The 14235-nt window shown below is 42.4% G+C and overlaps 2 protein-coding genes across 3 annotated transcripts in view; both read left to right on the top strand.

Moving 5' to 3' along the window:
- pdlim5b (PDZ and LIM domain 5b) overlaps positions 1-1853 on the top strand; it is a 40802-nt gene extending 38949 nt beyond the window's left edge. For both annotated transcript variants that reach the window (XM_080046698.1, XM_080046699.1), the window contains exon 13: positions 26-1853. In XM_080046698.1, the coding sequence (XP_079902824.1) occupies positions 26-115 (90 nt within the window). In that variant the 3' untranslated portion in view covers positions 116-1853. The remainder of the gene's footprint in view (positions 1-25) is intronic.
- Positions 1854-2277: 424 nt separating this feature from the next.
- Positions 2278-14235, top strand: part of bmpr1bb (bone morphogenetic protein receptor, type IBb) — a 56728-nt gene continuing 44770 nt past the window's right edge. The window contains exons 1-3 of the mRNA XM_080046700.1: positions 2278-2385; positions 6237-6308; positions 8343-8522. The gene's annotated coding sequence lies outside the window, so the exon portion shown is untranslated. The remainder of the gene's footprint in view (positions 2386-6236; positions 6309-8342; positions 8523-14235) is intronic.

The following is a 14235-nucleotide window of genomic DNA, read 5'->3' as shown; positions in this document are numbered from 1 at the left end:
TGTATCTCTGACTCTCTCTCCACAGGTCTGCTCTACTAGTCTGGAAGGTCAGCCGTTCTTCTCCAAAAAAGACAAGGCTTTATGCAAGAAACATGCCCACAGTGTGAACGTCTGATCCGCCTACATGAATATCAACGGCATGGGGCAACGTTGTCAGTTTACAGCAATTTTTATTTCAGTCAGAATTCAAACTGGTCTGCTTTATCTGTTTATGGATACTTCTATTATAGCATTGGGTCAAAGGTTCCACAGTGAACTTTTTTTTTGCTTTAATTTTTTTTTTATCATATCAGTTTAATATGAATGAATATGCAGGAATTAAATTTTTCATTACACTGTAACCCCCTGCCAAGTCGATGTCTAATACATACATGTGTGTGCTGAAGGTGTGTTGACCTCTTATCGGGGCTTTTTTTCACAGAATAGGATAGTTTACTGCAATGACCTACTGAGCCCCCCGGGGGTCACATACAGTTTCAGAACAAAAAGATTGATGTTGACAGATATGGTATCAGTCGTATTAGTAAAGTGAGTGCAAAAAGGAAATTATGATTATTTAACGTTAAGATGCGGGGGAAATTATTTATTATCAAGCAACGATTGCTCAGTCAACATGTGTTCTGGAAACAAGAGACTTTTATGAGCATCTGGCCTTTGGATAAAAATGGGAAAGTTTTAATATTATATTATTATTTTTTAGAGTTTTAATTGAATATGTTTTGTAACCATTCCCCGTAAATTGAAAGGACAAAGAGTATTGTGTAGGTCCAATATTTCTAGTAATTCTTTAAACTTATATGCAGGACCATATACTGCTAGATCGATTAGTTAAGTTCTGTTGTTTTATGTATATTTTGTACCGCCTATAGTTCAGGGGCAAAATGGTTCATAAGAATACTTATGCTGAATACCCTACTTCATTCAACTAGTTCCTGGCCTTTCAATGCAATGTATCATTGTTGGTCTTATTGTCTTTCTTAAACATTGAACTGAACCATTCCACTGTGGCAGTGTTTTTATGTTCTACTCATCAGGACTCTCTGATTGTGTTTCTGTGAAGTTTGATGGAAATTCTAACACATGTAACACAAAAACAAGCTTAATATATATTTCGGTAACACTTTACAATAAGGTACACAAAATTGTAGTAGCTACTACATACCTACTACATAGATATGTGTTACCTACTACATAGTTTTTTTTTGTGTTACCTACTACATAGGGTTTTTTTTGTGCTACCTAACAGGGTTTTTTTTTGTGTTACCTACTACATAGGGTTTTTTTTGTGTTACCTACTACATAGGTTTTTTTGTGCTACCTAACACAGGGTTTATTTGTTACCTACTACATAGGGTTTTTTTGTGGTAGGTTGCACATAGGGTTTTTTTTGTGTTACCTACTACATATGGGTTTTTTTTTGTGTTACCTACTACATAGGTTTTTTTTGTGCTACCTAACACATAGGTTTTTTTTGTGTTACCTACTACATAGGGTTTTTTTGTGGTAGGTAGCACAAAAAACCCTATGTAGTAGGTAACACATATCTATGTAGTAGCTATGTAGTAGCTACTACAATTTTGTGTACCTTATTGTAAAGTGTTACCTGTATTTCAGTAATTTTGTCTTGACCAACTACTTTGAATAGAAAAAAACAAACCCTGTGTATGTACCTTTTGCAATGGATTCCTCATTCTTACACTATGCCTAAATAAGCAACTATCACATTTTCATTTCAAATGGAAAAAAATGGTTAACATTAAATACCATAATCAAAGCTTTTAACACTTGTCTTAATCCTTGTCTTTGTTTGCTACAAATAACCTTGTTTATTTTTTGTGCATGTACGTTTTTATGCATAAGAAGCAGTGTAGCAGAAGAAACTGATGCATGCATCTATCGTGGCTTGTTATGTGTATTATTATAAATCTGTAGTGGTGACAATAATTACCCAGCATAGTTAAACGGGCATCAGCAATTTACCTGCAGTGAGATAGGGAAAGTACACATCTCTATAGAGACAGGAGAAAACAACATAAACCCACCAACACACAGACACTTGTGCATTCTTTCGTGTAATCTGTCAATAGCCCCAGAAAAAAAGTTGAATGTCTTGTGTTATCAAATCAAAAATGAGATGAGAGATGAGCGCGCGCTGCTGTGCACTTCTCCCAGACCGTCGGAGGTGGGAGCTGTGCGCAGGACCACACCAGATTGAACCAGAGCCTCCCAATAACAGCGCAGTTACACTTGGAAAAATCTCTGCCACAAAACGAGACTAGTGAACACACACATGCGAATTGAAAGTGACCACAGCAAGAGTTTCAAATCAAAGACGGAAACTGGGATGCTGCAGTCGAGCTGCGTTTGAAGAAGAAAAGGGAAACGGTAAGGATACTTTGCCTTATAAGTTATAACTGAAAAAGAAAGAAAAAAACTCAATAGACTACTGTCGGAGTGCAGTTTGGAGCTGCGGAGATGGTCTTGCTGTCGTATTTTATCAAGCTCTCTTCACTCAAACAAGAGTGGTTCGTGCAATCTAACTGAAACGCGTATGTTGCTCCCTGCGCTGAGTTTGATGCTGGACAGCGGCGTTCATTGTTATTGGTGGTTGGGTCTGTGATGGTGATGATGCTTCGTTAGTGGGCTAATTGGTGCCATGGTCGCTGGTCAGTGCATCTCAACGTCTGATCCGGAGGAACAGTATCGATTTTAAATTGCGTTAAGATAAGATGCACTTTCTAGATGTTTAGAAAATATTGGCTTATTGAGTCTGTCCAGGTACGATCAATACTGCTGAGTTCTTGCTACCTTGTTATGACTATAAAACCTTTTATTTTATGATTGATTTAATTTCTCATCATATCATGCCATCTTCATCCCCAGATGCAGGTTGTCATTGAATTGTAATGTGCTCAAATTTCCTATTTTTCTCAAGAGTAGCCTACTTTAAAAAACTTTTCCCTCCATGTTAACTTTAAAGTTGAAACCGTTAATTCCATAACAAACTGTGGCAGCTCCATCTGTTGGATGAAGGCAGATTCTAATGGTCAAAAGCTACTAACTCAAAGGACCTTTGCAGCATAACTGTTTTCTTAAAGACCGACTTCACCAGTTGGAATATGAAGGTGTATTGAACTCAGAGATCCTATTTAGTATAAATGTGCAAAAAAAAAATTAAATCGGATCATCCTAGCCTGAGAAAAGGCAGAAATAGTGTTTTATGGTCTCACTGTCCCCTACAGTTTCCTTCTTGTGACATCACAGTAAGGGTTAGGATTAACAGGACAGCTGGGCTAAGGGAAGACTTAGGGAAGACTGAGGGAAGAAAAACCTGATTCATTATATTATAATAGTGATTTTATAATGATAGAACGCTGGTTCCGTATGGGTGAAGTATTCCTTTAACTTCTGCTCCCAAAGTTGAGATTAAACTTCAAACCTCAGCTTTATTATATGATTTGTGTATTCTTGTGCTCACTGGACCAATTAGGATTTAGAGTTACATAAATATACAGTGCAGAAAAAGGGATTAGTATGTGTGACATGTACATTTTTTACTCCCACCGTGTGTATGTAAGTGTCTGGCAGCAAGCTAAAGACTCCATCGCCAGTCAGTGTATAGTGGCATGGCTTCAATTGGTAGTATTTGACTTTTGAATGCATTACACAAAACCTCTCTGTGCTCTGTCCAGTTGATCAGAAGATCTGGTGTCTAATAGCAACAGTGAGGTCCTGATGTTTATATCGGCATCACGGAGACCTGGAGTGAGCCGTGCGTAACCTACAGGACTGCGGTGATGTCTTTGAATGCAATGACAAGCCTCTGACTCTGTGCAGGACAGAGGAGCTCATTGAAACGGAGCTGAGTGAGGGATTTTGGTTAATATTAAATTCATATGCGCACACACACACACACACACACACACACACACACACACACACACACACACACACACACACACACACACACACACACACACACACACACACACACAGCGCGATCAAACCACCACCCACCACACAGTCCTTGCCCTTTCTCTGCCCCCCTGGCAGGAGGAACACCCATCGTTAGGCTTACATGATGGGGATGGCATGTCAAGTGAGGGTACATGGCCAGCCAGCACTTTGTGGTCTACCACAGACTCAAGCTTCAAGTGTTCCAGCATTGGGCTTTCTCTGGCACCGATGGCTTACACAGTGTGTGTGTCTGTCTGTGTGAACTTATCATCGTTCGTATGTCTTGTTAGGCCCGTTTATGGTGCAGGCGTATGTGTTCAAAAGTAAACTGTAAGATGGATCCCTCACAGAGCTCTGTATGTGGTCTAATGTTAGTTAATAGTAATGCCGGAAAATTCAAAACTGAAGTGTCTGCCCATGACGGAGATTTCATGGTTGTGCACTTGTGGGGGCAGTTAATGGACTACAATCCGCGCTGGATTGGAACCACCACACATGGAAAAGGGGGAAGGATGATGAGACATTTCAAAAATATGTCAGCTTGATGGAAAAAGGGCTGTAGAAAAATCATGAAACTCGGACAAGTTATGACTAAAACAACCCTTAAAGTGTATATGTTATTCGTCCCATTATAGGGTGTTTAAGCATATTTGGTACCTTGCCCTTGAACAAGAAAACAGAAAAAAAGATGCTTGTATAACGGTTGTGAATGCCATCTTCATAGTTACCAGGAACATCACTGATGTGTAAAATGTAAGACCTCTTTTGCAGCATGACACCAGCTCCTCTTAGCAACAGCTGCCCATGTAGCACCAAGCACCTACACACAGACAGACACTTCAATTCATAGACAAACACGTTGGCGATCTTAAGGTAGATACTTGGAGTCTTGGTTTGTCTACAGGGGCTAAACTTAGCAAGCTGCGACCCCCTCACCCCGATTTCCTCCCTTATAATTACAGGAAATGAGTGCAGCCAATTAGAGCAGAGATATTTGGTGCATATTAACAAGCTCAATGAGAGCAGTATTCCAGTGACTAGACAGGTAATGGACGAGTGTGTGTGGGATCGGGTGGGGGGAGAGTTTTTTGCCAATTGAAAGATGTCAGTCTGATATTATGGTGGAGCACACAGGTTTTTTTTTGCAAAGGCTGCTGGGAGAGATTTCATTTGGAGAGAGCAGATGAAAAGTAATGCTGGAATTTTGAGCTTCTCACCTCACACTCCATCTTTATTCTGTCTGTCGTGTAATACGAGCTCGCGGCGACGGTCGGAAGACAGAGCAAATGGCGGAACTGCTTTTCTATTTATCACTATATCACCATATCAATAGATGAACTGTCAGAGATCCAGGCCCAGACAGACTTTATTCTATGTCTTTTCCAGCTGCCAGCATGTTTCATTGTCCTCCACGCACACTCACACACACACACACACACACACACACACACACACACACACACACACACACACACACACACACACACACACACACACACACACACACACACACACACACACACACACACTGATTAAAGGAGCATCTGAAAACCAGGCTTCCCCCAGGTATGGCTTTTCCATTTGTCATTGACTCACTACTGGGTTCTTCCCACACACTTTCACTCCACACACTGTATCTCCCATGCACTCCCATACACCTCTTAGCCGTATTGCCTCAGGAACAACAACTGTAGACTTGACGATCGCTTTGTGGCTCAATCACTCCAAAAAACACCTTGAATTGAAGCTTGGAGTTCTTCATTGAGGAGATAAAACTGTCGTTACGATTGCTATGTTCAGTACCTCCTCTGTGTGTACAGGCCATAGCTGCTGATCTTGTTCCACAAAGGAATAATGCCATTCATTACCTGTGGGGCCCCACTGGCTCCGGAGTTAAGTACAGATGCTCACTGTATTTATTTGTAGTCGCTGTTGAGAGACAAACGCGGGCAATGACTTAAAGCTGCGAGCTGCCCTGCTCTTTGCCTGGAAGGTCACCGTCAACCATGTGAGAGAAAGCCCACATCCTGTTATTAGAGATAGAGAAGGGGGTAAGGAGGGGGGGAAAAGGACGGAAAAAGAGGTATACAGGGTGAGTGGGGGATGATTGAAGATCGAAGAACAGAAGAGGAGAAGGGGTACTTTGCATGATTCGTTTGAAAGTCAAGAGTGGGGGGAGAAATGACCCGAGCTTGATATTTAGTTCTCAGTCTGAGTCTTTCCACTTCTAGACAGCAGACATATGAGCCTCTTCTAATAACTCTTACTTTTTCTTTCAGAGAAAATACAAGTGCCGGAGCTCTGGCTGGGCTAAAGTGACAGGATGCTTTCTGATCTCCAATGTTTGGATGGTGAGTCGAGCTTCTCGGGTTCTCAGTTGATGTCAGTTTGAACCAAATCTGTTGATGTTTTTTGTTTTTTTACTTCATCCATAGTCCCATAAATTGAATGAAATTGTAAACGGTTGTCTTCAATTTTGAAAAAAATGTCTGCGATAGTGAGACATTTGGAGAAAATGTCCAACGTAAATTCTCAAATGTCTTTTTGAGTGAATTCACTTGATGATTCATATTGGGAAGAAAGTGCCATCCAATGCTAAAAGCTGTATTGATCAAGATAGACTCAGTGTTGATTCTTCGTCAGCAGAAGTAGTATTTGGCAGGGATGATCCTTTGTGTGTGTGTCTGTACGTTTATGTGTGCTCATGTGTTTGTTTGTGTGTTTCGAGACTACAGTACCGTCCCTGCTGCTATTTGCCTCCAAAGTGGTGAGCTAATTGACTCTGCTGAGCATGTGAAAGGCTATGTAAAATAAACCACACCGACTATAATAGAATCCTGTTTTGTCCACTAAAGTATCGGGCTAGACACAGGCTCCGTCTACCAACCGCAATCTCAACATCTGATATAGTGCAGGTACATTTAAGAAACTCTCAGAAGCTCTAATTTCACCTGTCTGACAAATGTTTGTAAATTGATCACAATTTTGACAGATTTATGTTACAGATTTGGAAATTGTTCTGCATAGAAATGCGACAAGTTCACGGTCAACTACACTGTATATTTGTGCCCCTTGATTTCGGCAGTGAGCAGACGTAATGCATCTTTTTAATTAGCATTCCTTTCACATTAAGCTGCAAACCTGCCACTACAGGACCCATCATAAACGGCAGAATATGCTGATGCAGCTCCAATGTAAAGGCTTGGTGTACAGTCGGGAGGCGAACCCATGCAGGGAGAATAGAGGTACTACTGTACCTATGGAGGACAATAGCCTGCCTGTACATGATGTGGGCAGAGGCTCGCTCAGAGAGGACTGCCTCTGTGACAGCGACTGTGCTGGCAGGAAGGCAGACAGGGCTCAAGCCAGCCACCGGCTTGAGCAGGAGAGTAACTCACACCCGTAAAGAATGTCAAGAATCCTTGTGTTAAAGTTCACACTGTATCACCATCTGCGGCTGGATCCGGGCAAATAAAAGACAGCTGTGTGAGAGCCAGTGTGCAATGTGTGTGTGTGTGTGTGTGTGTGTGTGTGTGTGTGTGTGTGTGTGTGTCTTTCAGTGTGACAAATAGAAGATACAGACAGTAAAACAAAAGATGAAGTCAAAATGCAAATGTTATCATTGCTTTTGAAGGCCATTGATTTTATGTTTACATGCAAATGTTTTAAAGAACAATGTTCACGCATGAAAATGTGACAGTGTGCACCGTGTGTCTGTCACAGGTGGCCTATAGCAGGCAGGCCCATAATAATGCTCCAGGTTAGTGGTTGATTAGGAAAAGACAAGTCAGCACGGGGACCACCCAGAATCCCCAGTATAAATCACCTGTTTCAGCTGAAAGGGGAAAGTCCAAGATTCAACACCCTACACTGTTTCTTCAGCATCGTACCCAGCTGTGACTCAGTGTGTTACTGTGCTGAAATAATCTTGGCATCGAGTTAAACCGGAGTACGTTTCACGATGCTTGCTTTCTTTTCCCGTGATTTTAAAGTCCTGAATATATCCTCGATGATGAAGGGGGATTCATGTGTTTCAGCACTCACACAACATGTCGACGCGATATCCCTTTAGAACAGTTTGATCTTTGGGACTAATCCCATCAGCTTTTGTTCTGAATTCTTGCAATGTCTGCTTTTGCTAGGGGACCGTATCTGATTCTGCATTTTGAAGCCTCAGGCTCGTCCCGCTAAATAGCAAGTGACAGGGTGTGCCACTCTAGACTGTGGAGGAGGAGATGGAGAAACAGATGCAATCAATTCCGAGCCTTGTTCATGTTTTTTTTTTCTTCCCCTGTTGCCCCGGCCCTTGTGTGTTGTGATGACAGATCATGAAATGGCTTTCACATGTGCCTTTTTTTTCTTTCTCTCTCCTCTCCCCATCATAGATTGGCCAGAGGGCACAGGGCATTCAGAGTCTTACCTGTGAGAGGCCCGTCCACAGGGAAATGTGCTGACATCAGAAGCTTTGCATTTTTAAAACCTTGGTGGGCGGAGAGATGGGGCCGTAGGAGGACGCTGCAGTGACGAGACAAGAAGAAAACGCTCTTTTGCATAGATCATATCGGGTGAGTCCGTCCTCTGAGTGACATCTGTGCAAACGTTAATCCGTTAATTAGAGAGGAGTCACACATCCTGGAACAAGCAGGACAGGAGTGGAGTGCACTGTGTGTCGAGTATTCAAAACATAGTGATAGGAGCCAACAATAGCGGGGAAACAGTAGGCAGCACTCTTTGGCTAAGATATTGTGATACAGTGTTCACGACAAATCAGGTGTTGAATTTGAAGAGTGTATTTTCAGCTTCTGTTGTAATGTTTGGCTCACAATGGCACACTGTTTTATCTGGGAACAAGCTACATACACACATGCGCCCACAAGCACATGTGCACACACGCACATGCACACACGCATCCACGCACACACAATACTACATCAAATCCCAATCCAATCCCTGTCAGGATTTGGCATTGGTTGACTGGATTAGTGAGCCAGCCAAAACAGGTGACCGACTCATGTCAACACTCTATAACAAGGACCTTAACATTGGATTTAAAACTAAATTACAATCATAAACAAAAGGTGAGTCATGTTACTGTTGGCCGCATGCCAGTTTTGCAGTAGTCGTCGACCTCTGTTCTTCTGTAATATCTCCCGATGGGCAGCTTTCGACCTGTGACAGCTGCTGTTCTTTATTAGAGCCGTTTGTGTTCTGGCCTGGGAATTGTCATGATTTCCTAGTCTTTTCCCCAGTGAAACGTTGAATGTTTTGTTTTTTTTATTTTACTGACCATCTCTCCTGCAGCTTGGACAGAGATAATTTGTCCTCTTTGGACGCTCTATGAAGTGTCTCCACTTACTTTGAAAATATCAACGTGCAGATGTCTAAACCTGTTTTGTAGCAACAACGCATACAACTGTGGTGAGCGGCATTGAGCCAAATGTGACCCACCCTTAATTAGGAGCTTTTGTTTGTGGTAGCTACAGAAGCCTGATGCCACTGCTGAAAGACAATCTGCAGACTACCTTGAATAAATGAGTTAGTCGACGTTGTGTTGAGTCTGAGTCCTTAATTGACCATGAGGGGGAACAATGCTTTCAGCGGCTTGATTGACTGCTTTTAAATAGCAACGGCCCTTTCCAACAACTGTGCAAATAGGTGTGTGACATCACTATCCAAAGTGCTGCATTTGAGACTTGATCCAGACATGTGGAGCATTTTTTTCTGCTTTCCAAATCAGGCTTCAGGCCTTCAGAGGGAGGGGGGGGGGGTGAGTTAGCCACACCAGAGCAATCATTTGGCCTTCATCTTTGGTTATGGTTGTGTCCCGTCTCTCTCTCTCTATCTTTCTCTCTCTTTCTCTTTCTCTTTCTTTCTCTCTCTCTCTCTCTCTCTCTCTCTCTCTCTCTCTCTCTCTCTCTCTTTCGCTGTATCTCCCCTTCCCTACTTTCCAAGGCTGACCTCTCCGGTGGCTCTTTACCTCCAGGAGGAGGAGGAGGAGGAGGAGGAGGAGGCTGGATTGGGTTACAATAAAAAGAAAAGAGAGAGAGAGAGAGAGAGAGAGAGAGAGAGAGAGAGAGAGAGAGAGTAGCGGCTTGCTAACCTGCTACAGCGGATTGTTATTGCAGGTGTTGTCTTGAGCGCTCACAGCTGCTAATCACTGCTCACGTAGCCATACACGGAGCTTCTGTCACAAAGCAAGCGGCCGCGTACAGGTGGATGTTGGAGTGCCAGAATACACAGATTAGAATTAAAGGATCAGAGGACGGTTAAATGGGATGAAATGCTTTCTTGGTTTACAGAATCCTCTGGTTGAATCTTTTCTATATTTGCTTTGGCCCTTTCTTCACTGCACCAATGTTTAAGGAAAGGCTTAGCCGGTTTAATGCCCGCCGCAGCCAAACGCAGTCAACCACATCTGTATCACAGAGCATTGAAAACGTATTATCTGGAACATGCTCGCTTTATCTGTTTGAATGACTGAGCATGTGTGCGTGTGTGTATGCATATGTCTGTGCATGTGTGTGTGTGTGTGTGTGTGTGTGTGTGTGTGTGTGTGTGTGCGTGCGTGTGTGCACATTAAAGTGTAACAAGTCAGTGAAACCTCTGTTAAATTAACTAATGGCCTTATGAAATGTGTTCATTTTAAACTGAAAAGCTTGTTGATTCTCAGGTTCTGCAACACAGCAATCGACCTACATAAATAAGATTACTTATTGGACCTTTTCAGAAATATCGACAATGTATTCAGTTCAAGTATACAGTTGCTCGTAAAAAGCCCCCAGTTGCAGTAAATTTAATTTGCAAAGAGAGACGGACATGTTAAATTTGTTAAACATCTTTGTCCATCACTTTGAATTAGGGCATGAGTCAGACTGTCAGACTTACAAAAAAGACAGTAGGTTGGAGGGTTCACTCCTGGGTTAGCTCATCCTTCATCATCATATGCTGAAATAGCATGAAGGGGGAAATGGCTTCAATTTGAGGAAAACCAATCTAAATGATAGCTGATTGAGTGACAGCCCCACCAGGAAACAGTATGTCCATGAGTTCTGACAACAATATTTAATCTTCACCACGAGTCAACTACAGTGGTTGTCTGCCTTTTTGTTTTAAGCACTGTATATGACAAGGACATCTTTGTTTTGGATTTCCTGCTCACTCCCTAACATTTTACGAGGTGTGTGTGTGTGTGTGTGTGTGTGTGTGTGTGTGTGTGTGTGTTTTTATGATAGCGTTTGCATTTTTGTCAGTGAACAGCTGCGCCTCCTTTCCTCCACCTGTGTATCGTGGCTTTGAACTACACCACAGTAGTTCTCTTGTCCTCTTGGTAAAGATCAAGTTTAATTAAAGATCGTAACACGTTTTTTTGAGCACACTCCTTTCCCTGGCAGTAAATCTGGAAGATAAGTGACTTTTGTCTCGAGTGCCAACATCTTGCGGCTTTATTGGTTTCCTGATTCGAGTTTGAGCTAAAAAAATGCTTGATTTAAACACACATAAAGACACACAAACCCATAACACAGACACACACACACACACACACACACACACACACACACACACACACACACACACACACACACACACACACACACATACACACACACACACACACACACACACACACACACACACACACACACACACACACACACACACACACACACACACACACACACACACACACACACACACAATGAGGAACTGTTTTCTGCTCTTGGACACAAAGTGGTCAAGCTAGTGGGTGTTCCCCGACCTTTTAAAATACCTGTGTTTATTTAATTTTTTGAAAGTGCAGCAAATTAAGCTGAAAGTAACCTTGGGTGGACTTGTTCCATGGGAGTGCGAGCCGGTGAGAGGGGAAGGGGAGAAGGAGAGGGGGAGCTGGGAGAAGAAGAAAAAAAGACTCAAATGTGAAAACGACTGGAACTCCGAGGGTTTTCAAAACACAAATCCAGATTTCATTACACATACCTGGACAACTTAGGACATGGAAAAACCCCTCCCTGCAAACGCACACACTGTGCACACTCTCACACACATGGACGGTAGACTTGTGCACTCGGCCCGGGTTTTGGTCAGAGAAATAATAAGAATAATGTAAACTAAATAGAGCATAGACAACTCCCAGACAACAGTGCCAACGAGTGTGTCGGCTTCAAAATATTCACACACAGAAGAACCCCGATCATCACTCACAGACAGGCGGCCCTCAGTGTCGCTGGCATGTCTCCAATGGAGCGGACGCAGAGTTCCTCATTCGTAAGACTTATCCGAAAGCATCAAACCAACATCAACACACTAAAATGAATTGTATTTACTTGTCAATATGGCAGTTGTTGTTGCAGTGTTAATACTTTATTAACTAATACTCCATTTTATTAGGTCTCAGTGTCGGTGTAAGCTGCGAAATCACCAAAACCGTCGATGCAAGTGTATTGTGGGAAATATCCTCATGGTGCCTTGTCAGTCTCTACTTGTAACTGTATAACTACAGGCAGTAAATTGGCCTAAACCAAGCAAAACAGAGCAAGAGGAGACAGACGGTCCTGAGGGGCCGAGCTGGAGTTTAGTCCCTAACATTAAACCTTGGTCAGGGTTCAGAAGGGTAGGATGGCGGGATAGAAGTAGGAGGGGTTATGGGATCCTCTGGCAAAGACAAAGCCCCGGGGGCAGGCTACTCTGAGATCTAAACCTTGTCTGTGTAAACATGTCTGGAATGACATGCTCAGTGTGTGTGTGTGTGTGTGCATGTGTGTCAGGTGTATTACATGTGAAGCCTACCGAGTGTATGTGTTTCTGGGAAAGGGAAAAGGAAAAGGAAGGAACAGTTGAGATACAAGAATGTTTTGCTTAAGTCTCGTGGTTTTTAACCTGCTGGAGACATTAGGGCTTTACGACTTTGGTTTGGGGGTTTGAGGTTTGGTTTTGTGACTTAGTGAATATGTTCAGCCTCCTTTGAGTCTTTTGACTTTCAAGCCTCCCTTTACTTTGAAACTGGTCAATGAGACCAATCAGATTAAAATATACAGTATGTTTTGATTGATACACCTGGCTGTTTCCATGCTACAGAGTGTTAAGAGCTGGAGTCCCCTTCAACAAAACATTAGAACAACTGACTTATTCAATTAACACGATTTATCTTGTGCTGTAAGTGGTATTGATCTTGTCATCTAACTCCAGGCAATGAAGAGAATAAGGGTTTTATCCAAACTGTCAAAGTATTTTTTTTTTTAAATAATGTTATGATTGAATTTATTGGTGTGCATGAAAGTGCCTCCACCGCCCGTTTTTCAAAATCATAAATTTGAAGTTTGGCAAGACTTTGAAGATACAAATCTTGAACTGTTCAACCGTTCTACTGTTTCAGTTGATATGTTACTGGAGAAACCCAAGTGGGCTGTATTTCTCCTGTCCACAGACACCAGTTAATACAGTGGACACAGTGCAAACGGTGTTCCTCATCATTCTGATGTTCTCAACCCCTCTGTGAGTGGAGTGGGTGTCTCACTGCGTCCAATCCTTTCTTCACCCACTGTCTGTCTGCGTTAGACACAGGGTGACAGGCCAGCTGTCTCTGGGCCTCGTCTTGGTCCTTGTGATGCATGTACAGGGATGCATGTGTGCCTCTGCAATAGATCTGGCATGGTAAATTATTGTTATGTGGCTTGTTTGACTGAGTGTGCTGTCTCCCTACTCCGCTCTCTGATCCTGACATTGGAATCCAAAAGAGGAATCATCACCAAAGGAATCGGTCAGGCTTTGATCCCAGGCCTGTCCACTGAGGGCGCGGGGTTAATGCGCTGTGTGAAAGAGCAAAACATGACACACTCATCTTATAACCATAGGGTTATGTGTGTGTGACACAAATGCACAGAGTATATCCTCTTGTAGGTAGAGTGTGAACGCACTTAGTCAGTTAAAGGCAACTGTAAAATTGCCACCATTGGTCATTTGGCCATCAAATGCACATATACTTTGAAAACATAGAGAACAAAGGAGCAAGTATGACTTCAACCTCGAAATCCAAGAGCCACCGATGCCTCATCTAAAAACATGCACCATAATGGAGACTTTAATTGCCCGCCATCACTATTTACATTCTTTCACACAGAGCCTGTGAATAGAAGCTCAGCAGATCATAAGAAAGTCAAAGTTTAGGACTAGCATCTTCACTGTCACCCAGTTCTAAAATCAGCCTGATACATTTCAGAAAGTATCTTACACATTCCTCTTGCAGCATCCTCACATTAATGATGAACATATGTCAAGAGAGAA

Source organism: Ammodytes marinus (genome assembly GCF_949987685.1).
Source record: "Ammodytes marinus genome assembly, chromosome: 18".
NCBI classification, from domain to species: domain Eukaryota; kingdom Metazoa; phylum Chordata; class Actinopteri; order Uranoscopiformes; family Ammodytidae; genus Ammodytes; species Ammodytes marinus.
This window is presented reverse-complemented; position numbering and strand designations above follow the sequence as displayed.